A 24,101-nucleotide genomic window follows, 5' to 3' on the forward strand; every position below is an offset into this window, starting at 1 on the left:
ATAATTTCTACCCAGGTTATTTTTATTCCTTTTTTCTTTACCCAGAGATTTTTTAAAGATATCAACTTGATTTCAACCATATTCAGGAGAAAAGTGATTATTTCTATTCTGAACATCTAAGAATAAAGGAGAATACAGTGATCAGAGCCTACTTTACTCCAGGATTTAAAAAAAAATATATGTTATCGGCCCTGGCTGGTGTAGCTCAGTGCGGGCCTGTGAACCACACGATCATGGTTCCATTCCCATTCAGGGCACATGCCTGGGTTGCAGGCCAGTTCCTGGCAGGGGGCGCACGGGGGGCAACTGCACGTTGGTGTTTCTCTCCCTCTCTCCTTCCCTTCCCCTCTAAAGATAAATAAAATCTTTAAAATATATATATATATGTTATCTATTATGCCATTACAGTTGTCCTATTTCCCCCCTTCATTCCCCTCCACCCTGCATACCCCTCCCCCACCATTCCCCCCCTTTAGTTTATGTCAATGTGTCTGAAGTTCTTTTGATTCTATATTTCCCATACTATTCTTGCCCTCCTCCTATTTTCTACCTACCGTCTATGCTACTTATTCTCTGTACCTTCTCCCCCCTTCTCCTCCTCCCACTCCCCTGTTGCTAATCCTCCATGTGATCTTCATTTCTATGGTTCTGCTCCTGATCTAGCTGTCCTCTTAGTTTCCTTTTGTTTTAGGTGTGGTTCTTAATAACTGAGTTTGCTGTCCTTTCACTGTTCATATTTATCTTTTTTTTCTTAGATAAGTCCCTTTAATATTTCATATAATAAGGGCTTGGTGATGATAAACTCCTTGAATTTGATCTTATCTGAGAAGCACTTTATCTGTCCTTCCATTCTAAATGAAAGCTTTGCTGGATAGATCGATCTTGGTTGTAGGTCTTTGGATTTCATGACTTGGAATACTTCCTTCCAGCCCCTTCTTGCCTGTAAGGTGTCTGAGAAATCAGCTGACAGTCTGATGGGAACTCCTTTGTAGGTAACTGTCTCCTTATCTCTTGCTGCTTCTAGGATTCTCTTCTTCATTTTAATCTTGGCTAATATAATGATGATGTGCCTTAGAGTGTTCCTTTTTGGGTCCAATTTCTTTGGGACTCTCTGAGCTTCTTGGATTTCCTGGAAGTCTATTTCCTTTGCCAGATTGGGGAAATTCTCCTTTATTATTTGTTCGAATAAGTTTGCCATTGGTGGTTGTTCCTTTCCCCCTTCTGGTACCCCTATAATTTGGATGTTGGAACGTTTAAAGATGTCCTGGAGGTTCCTAAGCCTCTCCTCCTTTTTTTGAATTCTTGTTTCTTCATCCTTTTCTGTTTGGTCATTTTTTTTCTTTCTTTTGGTCTACTCCCTTGATTTGAGTCCCAGTTTCTTTTCCATCACTATTGGTTCCCTGTGCATTTCCCTTCAATTCAATTAGTTTAGTCTTCATATGTTCCTCTAATTTATGACTAAAATCAACCAGTTTTGTGAGCATCCTGATCACCAGTGTTTTGAACTGTGCATCTGATGGGTTGGCTATTTGTTGGTCACTTAGAATTATGGGCTCTGGGGCTTTGAGTTCCTCTTGAGCCATAATGTTTTGGTCTGTTCGCGCCTGTTATGTATGAGCGGCAGAGCCCTAGGTGTTCACCAGGGTGGGGCCACCCAGGTCGCTGGTTTGTGACACTGTATGTGGGGGCGGGGTCAGAGAGGGACAATAGCGGTCCCCTCTACTGCTTCCTGCCACTGGGGCCTGCGAGGTCTGTCTCACTGCTCGCTCCTTTGCTGGTTTATCTGTGCGCGATGTGTGACCATGGTCAGCCTGCCACCTTGCACCCTCACTGGGTCTGCCCGTCGCAACCCCACAACTGGGATCTGCCAACTGCTGCTGGTGCGCCTGGGTTGGTCTGGCTGTTTTCCTGCACAACTCCCCTCTGCCAGTCTCTGGTTCCGCCCCTCTTACCAGTCTGGCTGAAGGGGTTATTGTTGTCGGACTTCCGTATAGTGCAATTTTCTGTGTTTCGTTTTTTTTTTTTTAACTAAAACTTTGTCTTTAAACTTGGTTGTGCGAGGAGGTACAGTGTTTCTACCTGCGCCTCTATCTTGGCCAGAAGTCTCCAGGATTTTTAAAAATCTGTTTTAGAGAGGGAAATGTTGATTTGTTGTTCCACTGCTCTGTGTATTCATTGGTTGACTCCTGTATGTGCTGTGCCTGGAAAATGAACCTGTCCCTTTGGTGTATTAGGACAACACTAACCAATGAGCTACTTGATCAGGCTTCTCCTGGATTTTCTTCTACCAGAGGTGATAAAGCCCTCATATAGCACACAAAAATTAGTGAAAGATTTGGCAAAGTAAGCCTTAAAAAATGTACACATACTAATTCAAATTCTGGGAAACTAGCTTTAAAATATCTTTAATATAGCAAGTTTTAGTGTATAGTAAAAGCCATGATTATAACAGCTATTTTTTAAAAATTTCAAGCATTTTATTTTGATATTACTATAAAGTTAGTTTACTAAAAAAAAAAAACAAAACTAAACACATTTGATCACCTGGCTCTATTTCCAAACTGTAATAGCTGTTAATAAGTTAATTATCTGTAGATTTTTAAAAACCCTGTAATTATTTTACTTAAAAAATGGGAAACCTATGTTTGGAAAACTCCTACTCAGTATTGGAGAGAATGAAAAATCTTTTTGACTGTAATAGTGTTTTTAGTTAAGTTATATGAAGGGTTTTCAGAAACCCTTTAATATAGAAAGTATTAACCCATGTATAAAGGACACACGGACAAAACCAAAGGGGGGTAGGATCAAGGGTGGGAAGTGGGGAGAGCTGGGGTTGGGGGGAGTTGTGGGGGGAAAGGAGAAAACTGTACTGGAACAACAATAAAAAAATGTGAAAACAAAAAAACCCTCAAGCCTGTACTAGTCAGTATGACCTGACCATAAAAAATGTTTCCATTCTTAATGTGTATTAAACATTGTTCTTTAAGATAAAGTTCCAAAAGTGACTGACTGGCCCACCCAGTGAGTTTTAGTTTAGTTCCACCCCTTTCTAATGTAACATCTTGAACAAAACAAGGACTGTTTCCATGGATTATATCCATCCTATATATTTAGATTATGGCCCAGGGCCAGATTTAAAAATGACTTTTCTACCCTCTCCCATGTAGTTTAAAATAAGATTAAATCATAAAATAATTGCAAGTCCAACAAAATTCTGATTTCCTTCCAAGCTATCTGGAAGCTTTTTTTTCTGGAGTGGTTGGGGCCAAGGGCCTATAAAATTTTATTTTGGGGAGTCTACTTTGCTTTATTATGGTCTAAACTAGCTTTTCTCAACTGAGGTTCCTTGTATGAATCATAGAACAACTGTTTTCTCATTTCTCCCAAGAATAGTACATAACTAAGGATAATACACAACTAGAACCACTGTGTAGAGGTTTGGAGTATTAGGGCTTCTTTCATGGATTTAATTTGCTTTTAGCAATCGAACTCTACTGAGATCCAATCTTTTTCCTTCCTATCCCTTACAGGGGCCTTCGCCTTATGAGAGTAGGGCAGGTGTACTAACATCAAGAATAGTCAACACTGTGTGAAGCAGTATCTTATGAGGTTAAGTGCACAAGTCCATGGGCCTGAGTAGGTTCAAGTCCAGTTCTACTACTTACTAGCTCTGGGACCATAGACAGATGCTCTTTCCTTATAAAAGGACAATAATAGTACTTATTAGATATTGTTGTATTAATTATTGAAGTAGTGCATTTTCTCTGAAGTGTTTAGAACAGTGCCTGACATATCCCAGCACCCAATTAGTATTAGTTGTTATTGTGTAATTCACATGGAAAGAAAATCTTTGGACCATAAAATATTGTGACCTGGACCAGAGTTGTATGTGTGTGTGTAGGACTATCTTATTCATATTCAGCATTTTATTACAATATCTTAGTGCCTTTTCTTTTCTTTTAAAATCAATGTATGGTTGCTTCTAGTGCATCCCCTGCTGGGAACTGGCCTGCAACCCAGGCATGTACCCTGACGGGGAATCGAACCGCGATCTTTTGGTTTGCAGGCCCGTGCTCAATCCACTGAGCTACACCAGCCAGGGCTAGTGCCTTTTCTTTTTGTATTTTCTCTACATTTTCTAAGGTTTCAAAATGAGCAAATACTACATTTTTGTTTACATTATTGATTTTACAGAGGAAAGGAGAGATCTATTTGTTGCTCCACTATGCACTCACTGGTTGATTCTTATATGTGTTCTGGTCAGGAATCGAACCTGCAACTTGGTGTATTAGGATAATGCTTTAAGCAAGTAAACTACCCAGCCAGGGACTATTGCATTTTTAATAAAAGAAAAATTCTTAAACTGTCAACTGGTGAATTGTATTTTTCCTAACTAATGCAGATCCACAGTCAAGGAGAAAAGAAGAGGCTTGGTGAGTTGTGTAATTCCATCCTCTTCTGGAACTGCTAATCCATGACAGATATAAAGAAACCTAATGTGCTCTGTCTAGCTGGTATGGTCAGTGGTTGGGCATCATCCCACAAACTGAAAGACTGGGTTCAGTTCCTGGTCAGGGCACATGCCTGGGTTGTTGGGTTTGGTTCCCAGCTGGGGTGTGTGCAACAGGCAACCAATCAATGTTTCTCTCCCTTTCTTTCTCCCTCCCTTCCTCTCTCTCTGGAACCATTAAAAAAAAAAAAAGAAAAGAAAAGAAACCTAATGTACTTTATATTGCTTGAGTATGAATATAAAAGAGAACAAAGCCCGAGTCTGTAAGTAGGGAATAACAGTCATAGGGGAGAAAAGCACAAAGGAGACTTTTCTAGGAAGTGCGTGAAGGGAAAAGAAAAAGACAGTCTGGGGCTCAGCCCTCCATTACACCATTTTCCAAGGGAAGGCCAAAGTATATATTAGAAAACACAGTGTGGGGAGGATGAAGATCAAGGATGAGAGAAAACAGGCACTTTCAAAACGCACTGTGAAGAGAGTGTATGTGGTACCATAATGATTATGGCCACTTAGCAGGGCCCATGAAAGAAAATTTTCTAACATTTCAGTACCACAGTTGTGCTTCATGTGCAAAACTGATTTATCTTAAGAATACATGGAAATCACATACTTAATTGTACTTCTCTCTGCAGTTAGCTACTTTAACGTTCAGAGATAAAATCTGAATCTCAATAACATACAAAAACGTATGGCAATATTTTATGTATTTTACTTCTATCTTCATGTTCATTCTTACTTATTCTATGGTGCTAAATGTAGCTTTATATATTGCCTTAATTTTATAAATCACTTCTATTTAATAGGGTGACGTATGAATAAAAAGTTCAGATGTAAATAAGTCACTTTGAAAAAATGCAATAAAATGCAAAGAAGGATATTATAAGAAATAAAATTTAGGTTAAGATACAAAATCAACTCAGAAATCCAGTCAAAAGCCAAATAAAGCTGTATTTTTATACTGTACAAAAGAAAATTTACATTCTTAATGTAACTAGATACAACTAGGGAAAATTACACATCTCTCAAGAAACACAATATTTTCCATCTTAGATATGTTTCTGCATTGCAGACTGATAATTGAATTTTATACATCTTTATTTACAATACCTTAAAATATTTTTTCATCTCTGGAAGATATTTACATGTCAACAGTGACTACATTTCACATTTCAACAATCAACAGTATTAACCAGTTCAGTAAGACAGTTAAGATAATGGCTTACATGCACCAATAAATATGATCTTAAATGTGCGGTTTTTTTTCTTCAGCTCTGAAAAAAAATGAAGGTTTTCACTAGCCCTAGGCTGAAAGGACATCAGTCAATAGAGATCATATTTTCTTCATGCCTATCATATTTATATTTTCACCAGCACTATTCTCTGAATATTTGGGAAGTTATACCAAATAGGTTGATGCTGGTTTTAAAAAAAAGAGAGCTGATCTATACATTCCATACCCTTTTACGAAGCAAACATATGAAAGTGGGTTATCTCCTTTTTACTTGTCCATTTTGACAGAGGTCAAACTACATAATGCTCAAGTAGTTAAACTTCAGAAACTGTACCCTAGGAGAGCCAATTATTATGGGGAAAATCATTGTGCCATAAATACTGTTTTACTTAACCACTGTTTTACATTATTTAATGTAAAGCCAGAATAATTTTTAGAACAAGAAAAAAAAAGATTGACTATAAAATAGTTGATGTACTTATTAGAAATATTTTAAAACAAAAGGAGTATTCAGCATTATCTCCCAATTCAGTTTGGATGATAAACCCCACAAAACTACATTAGTAATTGTTAGAAAGCCACTCTTCTCTTTCTGAGATAGTTGATTGATACATTATTTTTTAACTACCATCTGATATGGAAAAAATAATACATAGAACCTATTTGGAACATCAGTTAATACACAATTACACTTCATATTTTCCAAAGAAATCATTATTTAATAGTTTAAGTAAACCTTTTAGTTATTATTGGTCTATAAATTAAAAAGGAGTATTTCAGTTTTTCATAATCCAATCATGTTTTTCTGCAAAGTAAAAATACACCCAGAGTGATCATGTACATACATCATGTAAACATACCATTCTAGCCCATATCATACTTACTAGAAATAATTGCCACTGCCCACTTGTAAAGGGGGCATCTCCATAATTTCCCCCTCAATTTTACTTTTAAAAAGTCACAATATCATACAATATACTAATTTTGCTCACTTTTTTCAATACTGATGGAACACAATCCTTAATTTGAATTAAGGAGACATGAAAATGTGCCACAGCAATAACATTTTGACTTAAGCTTTCACTGGTACTTTTGCTGGAAGTATAAATGTTGACATTTTACTAATATAATAAGAACCTCAAGTGGAATCTTGTAGGTACTATATATCTATGTTCCAGATCAAAGAATATTTTAATATCTATTTCCCTTAGGGCTAGAAAGCCAGCCATCCTTCATGTTAAATTCATCTCATTCCTTAACAGTTAAGTACTTTAAAATTATATTTGGTTGAAACATTTTCTTTGGTAAATTTTGAAATCAATGAAGATGTAAAGAATTTCCTCTGATATAATTAACGCTAAGTTGTTGACGCAAATATAGCAAACCAGATTAATATCAATTCTGTAGTTGGGGATAGACCGTCAAATTAATTTCTCTTTGAAAATTAAAAAAAATCTGTATTTTACCTACTTTCAGATACATAATTATTTTTAAAAGACTCCTTTATACTTTAAGCCACACCTAATTATAATTTTGGGGGTAAAGTCTGTATTAAACATAATATAAAAGCAGACATTTGAATGTGTCTTAGTTTGTAAACATTTTCTCAAAATCCAAAGCAAAACACAAAACCTGCATTGCTGCACTATGCTGCCAGGTATTTCACTCACATCATTCCTGCTAACTTTTATCCTGAATTGTCTGTCATGCATAAATTTCTCCTGTGACCAACGCCTAAGACTACAAAAATACTGAAGGGATCGAAGTCACCAAAATTTTGTGATTTTATGGTCAAATTTAGAAGAAATTGTGTCTACACGGGCAGGAGATGTTTAGGTGATGAGGACTCCCCTGATTCTCATGGCTTGGGGCCACCACACAAATTCCTGGCACTGTCAAAAATCTAGTAGTGTGCGTACACCCTGGATGATTCTATGAATAGTATTTTCTGTGTATGTTCAGTGCCAGTATTTATACCCATTAGATATATAACATAGGTTAACACCTAAAATTTATGTCTTTCATTAATCAACATAAACACCTTGGCAACAGAAAATCATACCAATCTAGTAACACATTACGATTTCTTTTGCACTGTTAACAATTTTACACTGCATTCCATCTTCTTATAATCTGGCAAATATGCTAATATTTAGAATTTCAGTTTTCAATAATATCTAGTTGTTTTTCAAACAACTTGTTTCTAAAAAGCACTTTAGAAAAAATTAAAACTATTATAAATAAGGGTCTCAACCGACTATAATCATTCAACTTGAAAGATAAAAAATATCATGTTCAGACCGTTTAACATAGTCGTAGTATAGAAAAGTTGCTCTAAAATTCTTACAGATTTTCCAACCACTGGCATGACCTATTAAATATTTTTAAACTGAAAGACAAACATGTAACTGAAATACTGATTAAAAAAAAACAACAGAACAAAATCTACTTTGTAATCCAACATCAGAAATGGAGGGATCCTCCTTGCCAGTGTTTGTATAAATAGTGTGCTATCCCGAGACACATACTAATTTTTTTATTTACAAATGAACATGCAGAGCATTAAATGAGACAACCGATTGTCAAACAACTAAAGTATTCAAAAATGGACCCATGACAAACCTCACAAAGTGAGGTAGGAAAAACACCCTACTTCATTAAAGTATTCACAAATATAGTGCAAACAAACCAATCTGAAAAGTTATTTTCAGTATTCCAGTGTCTAATAAATAATTATAATTAATTTAAAGCTACTGAGTAGAATTTAAGAATATAGGTTGAAAATATTGAGCTTATATAGCTGAAACTACCACATTTAAGATATTTTATATGGTATATACACTCTGAATAACATGATGGTCACCATTCCATTACACATCATGAACTTTGCACTACAAACCTTTTTTAACCCAAAAGGACATGTTGCTTTCATCTATCTGCTTTAAGCACAATCTTTTGACAGTAGAAATTAGTGGAATCAAGTTTCATCTTTACTTTGCAATACTCCATTGTGCAATACAATTAACTTGCTATCTAGGTGACTGGGAAAGCTGGCTGATTCAAAAATTACTTTAAAATAGCTAGAAACACTGATTGAAGCCATTTCATTGGGTTTATTTTTGCACTTAAATAAATCCCCAGCAATATAATCAACTATAAAATGGCAGCATACACTGTTATGTGGCAGAAAATAGTAAGGCATAAATTAGAATAAGAAAAATGTATCTATCCTTATTATCTATGGTATAGATACCTATATTTCTAACACTTCCCCATTGATGTTCAGCACTCTACATTTTTCTGGATTTAATACTTTCCTTAATGTGCTATATTCACCAACTACTAGTCCAAAACTGCACAGAACTGCGGAAGGAGGAGTGTTACGTTAACACATTCACCACAGTACGAGTAAAGGGAGGCAGTCGGGTGCTAATATGCATGGGACAGGAGTTTTATTCTGGCTCTGCTTCTTAGTTATGTGACCTTGGTTACATCACAATCTTTTTGAGCCTCAGTTTCCTGAGGATGGATATGGGGGTGGAAGGAGTGGGTGTTAAGAGACTATCGAGATTACCTCTAGGGTCTTGGCTAGCACAGAAATTCTGACTCTATAGTAAATAGGCACAGAAGAGTAATTAGGAGAATAGGGGTTGGGATTTCAAATTATAACCACCCCTCCAGCTTCTAAAGTATTTTTATTTAAAAATCTTACTTCTAAGTTAGCTTTCCACTTTAAATTCTAGTTTGCTTTTTAAGTAACATGATTTCAAATAAATGTCATAGAGAAGACTTCCCAAAACCTTCAGATATTTCTTGATCCGACCTGGTACAGATGGCATCAAACTATTTTATTATAGAAAACAAGTATTTTCTCCTTAAATAGTTTTTCCATAGAAGAAAAAAAAAGACTTAAAAAAAGTTAGGAAGTATAAAACAAAAGGATGTTAAATGATAAAATATGAATATTGCTGACATATATTTTTAACAAGTATTGTTATCTAAGGACTATTTTTGATTAAATCCAATACATAATACAAATGAATATCAAAACTCTTACAAAATTTGACTTATGGTTTGTTTAAACCAACTCATCCCCTTCAAACAATATCTTTCACAGGACCTCTGTTGTAAAATCCTGAATGTAAAGTTTGAACTAAATTAAATATTTCTTCACTGGGGCCAAATCATCTCTCTTAAGAGAATGAAACATAAATGTTAAAGGCCATGCAATATCAATGACACACAGATAAGTGAAATCTTCTAAGTTGGAAGTTTTCAAACCAACTTTGCAGGTAAAGATTTCTAACAAACCAAAGGGAGATCTTATAATATTTATTGCAGCTTTTGCTGTAATTTGATATTATTAGCTTTTTTGAGTGTGTGCTTTAATTAAAACTTACTAGATATAAACAATTCTTCAGCCTCCTAAATCAATTGGGCATTTCTGCCATAAAAGTGACTGACCTACAGCCATGGCTAAGATCTCACTCCCTGGTAAGTAAAATGCTCTTTTCCTTTTATACCTAAGCTTTGCTTTCCTCACTATGTTACAGATCCTTACACTTTACAGATCTTTATTTTGGCTACTTTTAAATTCATTTATCTGATATCTCTTAGTTAAATTAGAAGGGATACCTAAAATATGTCTTTGTGATATATACATATACACACCATACATACACACACACACACACACACACACAAATCAATAAAGTTCTCTCAACTTTCAGCTTTATGCTGGACTTTGGCAATTTCGTAGACACTAGTTCAGGTTCTAGTTTTCCATTTTAAGATGAGCTGAAAAAATGTTACAGACCACCGAATTCAAACAAGCATTTCGCTGTCCTTATAAAGATTCTAAACCCCTTAAAAATCAAGCAAAACAAACAAAAAAAACCCCTTACAATTGAAAAAAGGGAGGGAGATTTATAGGTATGGAAAGAAATGAAGCATTTTAAAATTTTACTTATCAAAATCTATTGTAATTTTAATTGGTAGAGATGAAATTTTAAACTTTGTTAATTAGGAGAATACTTGCTTTCTATAAATTCAGTATATTTTTTTCACAATAAAATAAAAATGTCTAAATGTACAAAGCACTAATAATTCTGATGTATATTGTGGAAGGATAACACATAGCAGTTCAAGTCACAATATACTAATTTTCAAAAACCAATATATTCTTTTCTATTTCAATCAAGTATTAGAACCTGAGACCCAGAAAAGGTCATATTGAAATCTTAACCAACCAAATCAGATTTTTTTTTAACCAATAATGCATTTTTGTAGCACAGTTACCAAATGCTACTTTACATACATTCAACATTTACCTTACTGGCATGATCTCAAAGTTTTATAAAAATGAGAAACTTTTTTCAGATATATGATTAGAAGGTACACAAATCGCATTACATTAAACACAAAGGCAGTGTGGTCCTTGTAGGAGAAATCAAGTCAGTACCCCCTGGTAGAAATGTTCTATAAAAATGTATCACATTGAAGCGTCAGTGTTTTCAGCCAATTATCTGTCCCTGATGTATTTCCTTGGAGTACATAATATGTCAGGACTTCAGGTTTCTTAATCCAAAATATCTGACTGAACTTAGGTACATCTAGAAAGCAGCTGAAAGGGTTTCTCCAATAGTCTGACATCACAGAAAGTAGGTTGAGAAATCCCTCTCTTTACCTGAAGACGTACTTGTTCTACTTCAGTCATCAACTCACAAAGGAAAAGAAAGAAAACCAATCAAAACTTCCCCTCATATACACAATCCCACACAAGCTAAACAAAAACCACCCCTCCCTCCACAAAACCCCAGCACCAAAGTGTCAGTCATTCCTGGAAAATAGAACATGTCCCTTGGATTCTCTGATTTGGTAGTTGTTAGAACTTCAAGGACAGAAACGACCTTATGTCCTTGTAGGGAAGAGGGAAGACAAGTTAATGACTATAGAGCCATTGAGAAAGTGCATTATCAATTACACAATCAATTTAGAGCCCTGCCCTTCAATGGAGGTGGACATAAGTTGATTTAAATGCCTCAGTAACTAAACTTTTGTGTCCTCGAGATAAAGGAGATGGGAGAAAAAGAGCCACTCTCATTTTAATGAAAAAGTGCAGCAGTCTATCACCTTTCCCCATGCTTCTCAAGAAAATGATTGCACAGACACAGAGAAGTCCAAAGTCATAGCAGAATCTCTGAGGCACTCCTGGTTAAGAGAGAAAAAAATATGACCCAGTAATCATAGTTTATAGATTATGAGAACAAACCCGTTTTTTCTTTTTTTAAGAAAGCTAAAGAATCATTTCATAGGGATCATATACACCATTTCCTCTAACGTATCCTCAGTCTCACAGTGTTGAAATGGGACCGATCAGCCTACAATGAATTGCACATCACCCAAGGAGAAAGGAAGGCATGGAAAATGCAGACATTTTATACTGCTTCACAAACACCTTTACAAGGAATAGGTGAAGAGAAGAGGAAGGAGGGGAAAGAAAACCTTATTGCTGTTTCCATACAAAATACAGTATGAACATACCTAAACTAAATCAAATCTGACCACAATGACCAGTATTTTCACAATGTGGGATGAAGTTTCTTCTTGCACAATGAAATGTTCAGTTTAAAAGGTAAGTAGAACGATAAGAGAGGATGTCAAAACTACACCTGGGATATTAGCTGCATATTGAAACTTGGGGATCGAGACTGCTTGGTTAAGGGAGCTCCTGGGCTGAGGAGCTCTTTACCTTCTCCAGCTTGACCTAGCCGGTCTTCCTGTAGACTGATAGTCGAGTATCGATTAGCACTGTTAGCTGCTAAATTAGTAACTCCCTCAGTGCCAACCCCAATGCTGGTACTTGCTTGACTGACATTTACATAGTCAAATGATTTACTTGAGGAAGCACTGGCTGTCCGGATTAAACTTAAACTATTGGTTTTTGGCACCACCTGGCCAGCAGGCAGGCTCAGGTGTTTCTTCATCGGTGTCAGCTCAATTGGATCTACACTAAGATCAGTAGGTTGCTGTACATACTGTCTGCGGACTACTGAATCTCGAGGGCTCTCATTGGATTTGATGGCGGAGGCTGTTTCTTTATCCTTGACTGAACGCCCAGTTGCTACTTTCTTTAAGCTTCCCCTCTGAGAAGAGGAGGATGGTTTGGTCCCAACTGGCTGACTGCTAAGGGAAGCCCCTGATGAAAATCCTTCATCTGCATCATTCAGGTTTACCGGCTCCTCTCCTCCATTTACACCTTCAGCACCTAAAAAACAAATCAGAAAGACTCAGCAATACTTAAATAAGCAGCAGCTGTGAATAACAACTCAACTGACTATCTCTTGGGTAATGTTTGCTATAGGTTGGCAATGGCTTTGCTATCAATGCTTCCCCTAATTAATTTAAGGGAAGAAACCTTAATCTACACAGAATTCTAATGTTATTTGTTCTGTTTTTTAGCTTTAATTAGTCCAGCTTTTACAAAACTATCCACAAATGAACTTAATATACTATGAGTATTTAGGAATAGAAAACAATTTTAGGTAAAATACAACATTTTGTCATCATAAATCTTTATAATACACCATATCAATTTAAAGTGACCATGTGTATTTAAGAAAACAAGAATTTTTCCTCCTATCTTCCTTAACCCACAATAAAATAGACATCTAATTTCAGTCACCCAGAATAATGCCAAAAACATTTATCCCTAAAATGCCAAATCCTTTTTAACTACAATGAAAATTTGTGTTTCTTCAACAGCTAATTGCTTCTAAATGGCTTTAAAACCTTTAACATGGAACTAGTAAATTTTCTAATCTAAAAGTAAAAAATCTTTATATTATTTCAAGTTACTTCCTAACTGTATTATTGTCTTATGAACATATCTACTCACTGGTTTCCATATTTTCTTGATCAATTAATATAAAGAAAATATTTGGTTATCAGAGGGCAAGCTAGGGAACCAGCAGGAATACTTAAAGATTTTCACTTTCTATATTCTGTATTTCTGTAATATTTAAAAGTTTTAGTTTGAGATGTATAGTTTTCATAATAAAAAATACTATAATGCCCAATTCTGTTTCATGCAGAAACTGCAGTTAACAAGAGTTCTTTTCCTGGGATTTTCTAAGAAGGGGAGAAACATATATAATACATTCAGCCTGGGGTTTCCAGAAAGCTCAATTCTTTTACTCAAAGTATGAACAACATTCTCTTAGAAAGTAGTACATTTGTTGCCTTCAAAATCTGATAGCAGTTTGCTACAACGTTAAGTATGTTAACCACACTGTGAGAAGTTGAATCTGAATCTACATACAGATAGCAACATTATAGTTAAAATGTTAGGAAAGAAATATTACCTTGAGATAGGGTTACCTAATTAAACTATACATGAAATATGTAAGTATAATTTTATTTAACATAGTACCTGAAAAAATAAAAATATTTTCTTAATTATATTTCCTCATAGGGACTACTTATTTCCTTCCTTCAAAAGAAAAATGAAATCAGCTATCCTTAAAGCAAAAGGCACATTGTTATTTTTATCCAGCAGTTTAATAATCTTTAATCATCATGCAAAGCCATATGAAAATGTGGCTGACACCACTTCTCTCAAGCCCTTGTTCAAAACAATAGTATATAATGTATCTCAGATAAAACTTTAAATTATATTCATGTGATATCACCTTAGCCACTTACTTACAATTAATATAAAAACTCTCAAATGCCCAAGAAAAGACAGTTACTAGTTCAGAATTAATACCAACAATATAAAACCAGGAGTGAATAGAAGCGTATTATTGGGTGCACGCAGACTTAGGAGAGGAGACTGAGAGACTCAGTGCTAGCTTCTGAACTGTGCCACATGCAGATTGGATGCAAAGCAGCATGGCCATAAAGGAGATGATGATAACATAAAAGCCACCATGCAAGAGAATCTACAGGTATTTTATATACCAAAAATGCTGTTTCGGTATAGTAGAACACTGACTATACTTTAATTACAGGTATCCTCAGTTTAATAATTTTATTTACTTATTTATTTATTTATTTAAAATATTTTCTTTATTTTTCGAGAGAGGGGAAGGGAAGGAGAAAGAGTGAAAGAGAAATATCAATGTATGGTTGCCTCTCATGCGTCCCCTGCTGGGAGCTGGCCTGCAACCCAGGCATGTGCCCTGACTGGGAATCGAACTGCGATACTCTCGTTTGCAGGCCTGTGCTCAATCCACTGAGCTACGCCAGCCAGGGCCCAAAAAAAGACTTTTAATGAACTTTTCCATTCATGTCTACCTCTCCTTATAAATTTGGTGTCTACTAATACTGATTTAAAACTATAATTAATCTAGAGAAAGGAAAAATAATTTTTGAGAAATTTCAAACACAATGAAGGAACTCACTCTTCTTTCCTTGTGGGTATACTCCACCCTCACAAACTGAAATGTTCTACTAGTGATAGGATATATTTAAATAAAATATTTTAATATTTAAAGGGAACTATCTCTTTGGTTCTTTTTTCGAAGTGTATGACTTTTGACGAACTATAAGAAATGTTTCAACCTTATCCCATACTTTGTAGAGTATCATCAAGTGTTAATAAATGTAGCACAGCTACATTTAGCACAAATACTCCAAAAATCTAAAAATGGGAGGACATACACATTAAGTGGCTCATTGAGTCATCTAGAATGTTGAGATAACACCTAAAACCTATACAGGGTCCGGCAGAAGTAACGCCTGCTTGAGTGTGGCTGGTAGGTAATAATACGGGTATAATAATTTAATTTTAATTTGAACATTTCACCTAAAATGTCATACGGTGTGCTTGAGTGTGATGGTGTTATGTTATAGAATTACATGCTTATGATTTTGTAATAGAAAAGGGGTGTTATTTGTGCCAGACCCTGCATAATTTTATTAACCAATATCACCCCAATAAATTCAGTTTAAAAAAAAGGAAAAAAAAGAATGTTAAGAAATAGGATGTTGTTCAATTTACATTAACTCTGGGTTCAACATCTATTCATACACTTATTTTTATGCCTTTATACAAGATAAAACTGACTCCCAGAGATAGCAAAGAGATACAGAAAAGGTGAAAAGGAAAGGCTGCACTTTTCACAGGATCTCGGTAACACAGCACCAACTCTTTGGGTCCCTAGATCATGCACATGCAACACCAGTGAAGGACGTCAGGTCAATATGGACAAATGGGCAAGGGAACAGAGGGTTTATGTACAATAAATTCTTACTGAGCATGCTCAAAATTGTAATGCACCAAAGAGCAAGAAACTTCCTTAAGATGGAAGTAACTGCTTCATGTGTGTTTGGTCTTGAAGTAAAAATTTGTACACTATTTTAAAAGTACTTGCTATATTTCATAAATTAGTGTAAAGGTTCCACAATAGCAATACATTAAATAATGAAAAAATGCTTAAGCTACAGTTCCCTCTTTTACAAAGCCAATTCCTATGGCATCACATGTAAAGCAGCAAATACTTTCCTATAAGGGAGAAGTGTTCTTTTACAGATGGTGGTGGTGGTGGTGGTGGTGGTGGCGGCGGCAGCAGCAGTGGCGGTGGGAGGAGATGGGACAGTGGGGAGTTTGGAAGAGTGGGGATGACTCTCACTTTGAGATTCCTATGTTGTAGAAACAAGAATCTATTGGATACCTGACCTCTAAATAATACATTTCAATTCAGTTTGGGAGCTATATAAGATAATCATTAATTACTTAGTAAATGTTAAATGCGGTGTGACTAGGCTAGTACATTTATAGAGGAAAGATGTAAGTAGTTCACTAGTTAGACCCAGGCAATTTGACCTGCAGATTATAAAAAGCCAATCAACACTGGTTTACTCTTTAAAGAGATAAGAAACTCGTTAATTGACAACCTTGGGATTAGAGATAAACTGCCGGCTCCACTTTAGTTCAATTTCTCAAAGATAATATATTAATGTATTAAAATTCTCCTTACATATTTTTAAAGAATAAGTTGCTGTATGGATTAAATCAACTCATACTGAATAATAAGGCTCATGTTCATTGGGTGCATTTTTCCTTTCCTAATGTTAGAATAAACATGCTCAGTAATGAGAAAATTCCAAGCATTTGCAAACCTTTCGGAGACAGGCCTCTGCCTTGTTAGTAGCCATGCCAAGCTATTTTTTGCTTACACAGGGATGCAGACTCCAGGCCAGCACAAATGGTAACTGAAGATTGTACTTGACCTGGCACTAGGCATATGGGGATTTGTGCTTTGCAAGGAGGAGCTAATATACTCTAGGGTAGTAGAAACACACACTAGAATGGAAAGATGTTCTGCTTGGAGTTAGAGAGCCAGGATCCTTCTCCAGCAACTGCCTCACTGACTTCTGTTTCCTCATCTCTGTCCTACCCTCTGTTGTGGCTGCTGCTGAGTTGGGCTCCGGTGAGCCGTGCTCAGGGGTCCTGCGCACCAGCACCTCCCCCTCTTGCACACGTTTGATCCCTAGGTCAGTGGAGCCGTGTTGGATCGGGGAGCCAGGAATACTCGAGTCAGCCTCGTTTGAGAAGTCAAAGCCATCTGGGATTCAACATATAAAATTTTAGTGCTTTTATGCTCCTCTATTCTTTTCTGAGCATTTTGACCCAGGCAGATAAGAGAATGTATATATGGATATGATATAAACAAAATGCTACTTATATAGTTACATGTGTGTGCACAGCATACACACACATAAGGCACATGTGCGGATGAACAATGTGAGGTTTGCATATGAATAGGATAGAAAAATAGGGATCATTAAAATGGTAATTAATATCTCTTAGGCAAGACAAGTTGACTATTCAAGTACCGTATGACTATGAAATACTGCTGGATTCAGCACTTCTAAAACAGGAAAAGCAAAGAGAAGAATCTAAAAAACAACTTCTTTTATGATTTCATGAATAGCCTGCAGTATACCATGAGTTTGGCTAGTTACACAGTGTTCTCCCACAATGCTCACACATGCACCTTTTTTTCCCATTACAGTAAGAGGCTTAAAGAAAATTCTTTCCTATTGTTATTACTAGTTCAAAAAAAGACAAAAATTAACTTGATTTTCTGTTTTAACATTCATAGAGCATTCTAAATAACATCTTTCTACTTTATTAAAAATTGTATTAAAACAAATTTAGGCATTTAAACCGAATTTCTAATGATACTTTTAAAAACAGCACAATTTTACTTTAATTATAAAGACTACTACAATATCATGTTCTAATATAGTCTAAAAAAACAGTGATAGATTTACTTGAATCCGTGAGTGAGCTATAGGGATTCTGTACTCACCTTCTCTCCTCCATCTATGGCGACGGATGGAGGCTGTTGTAATCGCAGTCCGAGAAATCCTCGGCACTGTTGGAGTGACTTCTACTTTTAGCACTTTCTGGCCTTCTTGTGAAGAATCAGGAGCATCGAATGGTAATGAGTTTTTCATGGCATTAGCAACCTAAAATGATAATTTAAGTCTATACATATTTACACCCTATATACAATTTGTACTTATTCTACACTTATTTGTGCCCATGACTTTTTGCGTATGTATTTAAAGCTTGTACTATAAAAGAACAATGTGTCCAAATATTTGTATTTTTATTGTTCTGCATTCTTCTAGGCAGGCTTTTCAAATGAGAATTTATTTTTAAAAATGTCAGTCATCCTACCAATTCCTTGAAGTTGTTGACTTTCAAAGAAAAAACACATTCCAAAGGAAAAAAAAATAGCATTTGAACCCTGACATAAAAAATATTATAGTAAGTTTCCAATTCTTCAGATGATAAATAACACAAAACTAGTCTTTGCTCCACTCCTTGGTTTCCATTAAGAACTTTTCCCCAAGTATGTCTAGCATTTTATCCCTTCACTTTTTGCCCTTCATTACTTTTGAGAGTAAGTGTCATTTATTTGTTTATGTTTCTAAATTGGGTAGTGCTAATCTGGCAAAGATCTTGAAACAGAAGTATTTATTTTTCTGACTCCTCCACTTAGACAAGGACAAGTGGAATGTAGCAAGCCTTCTCTACCAACTCAAACATTCTCTCCTAGGAGCTGTTCCAAGGTCTAGATTGAGGGGTAGGGAGAAAATCTTTCAATTTAGCCATGATTAGTAGTACAGATGATATTTGTTTCCCTGCCAACTATTTCATCTACTTATCTGTCTCTAGATTTGAATAGAGAAGAAGAGTGTTATTTATTGGGTTCCTCAGAGATCCCAATAACAAAGAACTATGCCAGGCCTAGAGATTACAAATCTCGTTAACTCCACTGCTTTGGAAATGCCCCTTCTACGTAATTTATAAAATAAATTTAGTTACAAAAATAACAGTATGAATTTAAAGAGTCTCACAAATTATTACTTACAATTATCATTATTCATATTATTTATGAAAAATCTTGTTATCTGTTTGTTCTAATGTAACACTTAGATTAAAATTAGAGATGACTTAGAAAACAATGAAAATTTAAAGTACAAAAAAAGATGGAAAGAAAATGGCTTTTATAAAAAGTTTTATTTTTTAAATATATTTTATCGATTATGCTATTACAGTTGTCCCATTTCCCCCCTTCACTCCCCTCCACCCTCCACACCCCCTCCCACCCACATTCCCCTTTAGTTCATGTCCATGTGTCATAAATTCTTTAGCTTCTTCATTTCCCATACTATTCTTACCCTCCCCCTGTCTATTTTCTAACTACCATTTATGCTACTTATTCTCTGTACCTTTTCTCCTCCTCTCCTCCTCCCACTCACTCACTGGTAACCCTCCATGTGATCTCCATTTCTGTGTTTCTGTTCCTGTTCTAGTTGTTTGCTTAGTTTGTTTTTGGTTTTGTTTTAGTTGTGGTTGTTAAAAATTGTGAGATTCCTGTCATTTTACTGTACTTGTTTTTTATCTCCTTTTTCTTAGATAAGTCCCTTTAACATTACATCTAAGGGCTGGGTGATGATGAACTCCTTTAACTTGACCTTATCTGAGGGGCACTTTATCTGCCCTTCCATTCTAAATGAAAAAAGTATTATTTTAAAGTGCTGCAAGTAAAAAGAAACAATATTTTTAAAATGCCGTTACAGAAATACTATACAAAGTTTAGAAAACAGAAAATTGCAAAGAAATAAAAATCATCCACAGTTGAATCACTTAGACAACTATTGGCATTTTGTATGTTTCATCTGTCCTGTCTAGATTTAAAAAACAGTTGTATACTGCTTTACAATTTAACACAAATTAGCATCTTTCTTAATATATATAAATTTTCAAATTCAGTTTCATCAAGGAAATATATAACTTAATTATTCTCTGCTGTGGAACATTTAAACTTCTTTGATTCCTTTGAAATAAAAAATAACACTAATACTGCGCTTACAACACATTTTAAACATATTTAAAGTAGTTTTCTGGGATATGTTGCTCGACGTGGGATAGCAGGTCAAACAAAACAAATACTCATTACAAAACTGCTTCTGCAGAGGAGCGTTAGAGTTGTGCCACACTGCTACTGGGAACACAAAGAACACCTTCCTTAGCCCACTACTGGATATTTACATTTGGTTTTAGATGGATCATTTTATCTTTTGGAGATATATTTATTTTTTTGTGGCAGAGTATAAAATCTTACATATAAACAAAATATTAGTGGCTTTCTTGTCATGCTTGAAAATATTTTATGCACTGCATATTAATTTTGTTTTTAAGACACTGATGGTTTTGAATTTAGATGTTTATGTGGTCAAAAAAGTCATCAACCTTTTTTAGTGACTTGTCACATCACTTGAGCTTAGAAAGTCCTTCCTCCTGTATAAATCTGAATAAATATTTATAACCTTTCCCTCTCTCCTTCCTTAAAGATGTTTCTCTCCCTCTCTTTTTCCTTCCTTAAGGGAAAACATGTAATTCTTTAATTAATATGGAGTTTATTTTGATATATGATAAAAGGAGAGGCTCTAAACCAACTTTTTAAAAATATTTTATTTAGCCCTGGCTGGTGTAGCTCAGTGGATTGAGTGTAGGCCTGCAAACCAAAGGATTGCGGTTCGATTCCCAGTCAGGGCACATGCCTGGGTTGCAGGCCAGTTCCCAGCAGGGGATGCACAAGAATCCACTATACATTGATATTTCTCTCCCTCTCTCCTTCCCTTCCCCTCTGAAGATAAATAAATAAAACCCTTAAAAATCTATTTATTTATTTATTTATTTATTTATTTATTTATTTATTTATTTTTAGGAAGATGGGAAGAGAAGGAAAAAGCGAGGGAGAGAAACACCAATGCGTTGCCTCTTGCACACCCCGCCCCCGACCTGGGGAGCCCACAGCCCAGGCATGTGCCCTGACTGGGAATGGAACCGGCGACCCTTTGCTTCACAGGCCAGTGCTCAATCCACTGAGCAACACCAGTGAGGGCAGATCTAAACCAATTTTGTCTTCACTCCAACAGTTAACGAACTGTCACTGTAGAATAAACCTTTTTCCTCAGTGATTTGGATTGCTTCATGTTACATATTTACTAATTTTTTTCCCTCAACAGACACAATTATGTTTAATAAAAAGTAAATATTTTCACTTACCAACAGCGGTTGAGAAAAGAGTTCTAGCTGAGCTCTATAAATGATGTCATCAAGGACTTCCTGGCCAAGGTCCCACTGTCCATTATACCTAAGGAGAAGCAGACTGTTTACTATCTATAGCAAATATCTCTGATACTCAACAACAACCTTTTTATTGTTCCATGTCCTATTATTGTGGTTCTAAAACAAGATTTTCAACAATTTTCACATCATTCCATTTCTAAACTATCCCACTTTTAGTTACAGGAACAAAATGAAGATTTCAGATACTAACATTTAAAATAGTTTACACCTGGCTGGTGTAGCTCAGTGTACTGAGAGAGACCTGTGAAGCAAAGGGTCACAGATCTGATTCCCAGTCACCCCACATGCCTGGGTTGCAGGCCAGGTCCCTAAGTGGGGACCAGATGAGAGGCAACCACACATTGATGTTTCTCTCCCTCTCTTTCTCCCTCCCTTCCCTTCTCTCTAAAAATAAATAAACAAAATAAAAAAATAGTTTACAGATGTCTCTTCAATAAGTTGGTTTTTATCATGTGTTGATATTTAGGGTACTCTGTTTATTGCATTCATGAAAAACTGGGTTATAAACTACATAGAGAGACACAGTTTTCCATAAAGAAAACCTCAACAATTTCTAGACTCTAATTTAATAACTACTTATGTTATATTTTGGCTGTTTTAAAAAACTAAAAGGATTATGAAAAATTATACACCAACAAATTGGACAACCTGTAAGAAATGGATAAATTCCTAAATATATACAACCTACCAAGACTGAATCATGAAAAAATAGAAAATCTGAGCAGACTGATTACTACTAGTAATGAGATTGAATAAGCAATCAAAAACTTCCCAATAAACAAAAGTCCAGGACCAGACAGCTGGTCATAAAGACCATAAACAATGATCAAGTGGTATTTAGCCCTGGGATACAAGGATGGTTCAATACCTGCAATTCAATCAATAAGACACCATATTAACAAAATGAAGGATAAAAATCATGTGAGCACCTCAATATATGCAAAAAAGCACCTGACAAAATTTAACATCCATTCACAATAAAAACTCTCAACAGAGTGGATATAGAAGGGATGTACCTCAACAAAATAAAGGCCATATATGACAAGCCCACGGCTAACATGATTCTCGACAGTAAAAAACAGGCTTTTCTTCTAGTCACTTTTATTCAACATAGTACTGGACAATCCTTGTAAGAGCAATTAAGCAAACCTTGGCTGGCAAGGCTCAGTGACTTGAGCATTGGCCTATGAACTGAAAGGTCAGTGGTTGGATTCCCAGTCAGGGCACATGTCTGGGCTGTGGACCAAGTTCCCAATTGGGGAATGTGAGAGGCAACCAATCAATGTTTCTCTCTCACCTGTTTCTTTCTCTCTCTTTCTCCCTCCCTTCCATTCTCTCTAAAACTAAAGATAAAATCTTAGAAAAAGAAAACCCTAAAGACTCCACCAAAGAGCTGTTAGAACTAATAAACAAATACAGTAAAGTAGCAGGATACAAAAATCAATATATAAAAATCAGTTGTGTTTCTATACATTAATAACAAACTGTCAAAAAGAGGAATTAGGGAAACAGTCTCATTTACAATTTCATCAAAAAAATACCTAGGAATACCCTGACTGGTGTGGCTCAGTGGACTGAGCGCCAGCCTGCGAACCAAAGTGTCATGGGTTCGATTCCCAGTCAGGGCACATGCCTGGGTTGCAGGCCAGGTTCCTGGTGCGCGGGGCGCACGTGAAAGGCAACCACACACTGATGTTTCTCTTTCTCTGACTCTCCTCTCTTCCCCTCTGTCTAAAAATAAATAAGTAAAATCTTTAAAAAATGTATCTAGGAATAAGTTTAAAGAAGGAGCAAATGACTTGTACACTGTACACTCACAGTTTTTATATAAGATACTGATGAAAGAAGTTGACGGACACAAATATATGCAAAGATAGTCCATGCTCATTAACTGGAAGAATTAATATTGTTAAAATATACTACTGAAAGCAATCTACGAAATCAGTGTAATCCCTATCTAATTTGTGATGGCATTTTTCACAGAAATAGAACAAAAACCCTAAAATGTGTATGGAACCACAAAAGACCCCAAACAGCCAAAGCAATCTTGAGAAAGGAGAACAAAGCTGGAGGCATCATACCTCTGACTTCAAACTAACATGGTACTGGCATAAAGACACACATAGATCAATGGCACAGAATACAGACATTGCAAAGAGTACAAGTCTTAAAGTTCTCATCTAAAGAAAAAAGTTTTTAACTAACTAAGTGTGGTAATGGATGTTAACTAAACTTCAATTGATGTTCCTTTCTCATATTGATGTTTCTCTCTGTCTACCCCATCCTCTCTAAAATCAATAAACATATCCTCAAGAGAGAATTTTTTAAAATAATAATAAAAATAAGGAAAAAGTACTGAGAGAAGTTCGTATTAGAAAAATAAGATAATGGGTCCATCATGGAGCAAAAAAATGCTGTGTTGGGCAAGTGATAAGGGAAAAAAAGAGATACCAGGTTTCTAAACATTAGGAAGAATCCTCCCAATTTCATACTCCACCTACTTACATGGCATAATAAACCCCTGTGAGAAGTTGCACCATAAATTCAGGATCCAATACTATTCGACCACAGAGTTCTTTCCAGTGTTTTTCATGTTGCCGTGGAAACCCACTTACACAAACCCTAGGAAAATATAGTATTTATCATTTGTGATTTCCTGTTTCATTGAATCAGATATTTTT

The 24,101-nt window shown here is 35.6% G+C and overlaps 1 protein-coding gene across 7 annotated transcripts in view; it reads right to left on the reverse strand.

Annotated features, from left to right (window-relative positions):
- Positions 1–5,439: 5,439 nt before the first annotated feature.
- Positions 5,440–24,101, reverse strand: part of HYCC2 (hyccin PI4KA lipid kinase complex subunit 2) — a 59,323-nt gene continuing 40,661 nt past the window's right edge. For 6 of the 7 annotated variants that reach the window (XM_037167594.2, XM_053665062.1, XM_037167597.2 and 3 more), the window contains 5 exons: positions 23,926–24,042; positions 21,337–21,424; positions 18,062–18,221; positions 17,144–17,311; positions 5,440–13,008 (listed from right to left, as the gene is read on the reverse strand). In XM_037167594.2, coding sequence (XP_037023489.2) covers positions 12,407–13,008; positions 17,144–17,311; positions 18,062–18,221; positions 21,337–21,424; positions 23,926–24,042 — 1,135 coding nt within the window. In that variant the 3' untranslated portion in view covers positions 5,440–12,406. The remainder of the gene's footprint in view (positions 13,009–17,143; positions 17,312–18,061; positions 18,222–21,336; positions 21,425–23,925; positions 24,043–24,101) is intronic. The other variant, XM_037167598.2, reaches the window with a different exon arrangement.

This window comes from Artibeus jamaicensis, unplaced genomic scaffold (assembly GCF_021234435.1).
Source record: "Artibeus jamaicensis isolate MK-2021 breed Jamaican fruit bat unplaced genomic scaffold, CSHL_Jam_final contig_391, whole genome shotgun sequence".
NCBI classification, from domain to species: domain Eukaryota; kingdom Metazoa; phylum Chordata; class Mammalia; order Chiroptera; family Phyllostomidae; genus Artibeus; species Artibeus jamaicensis.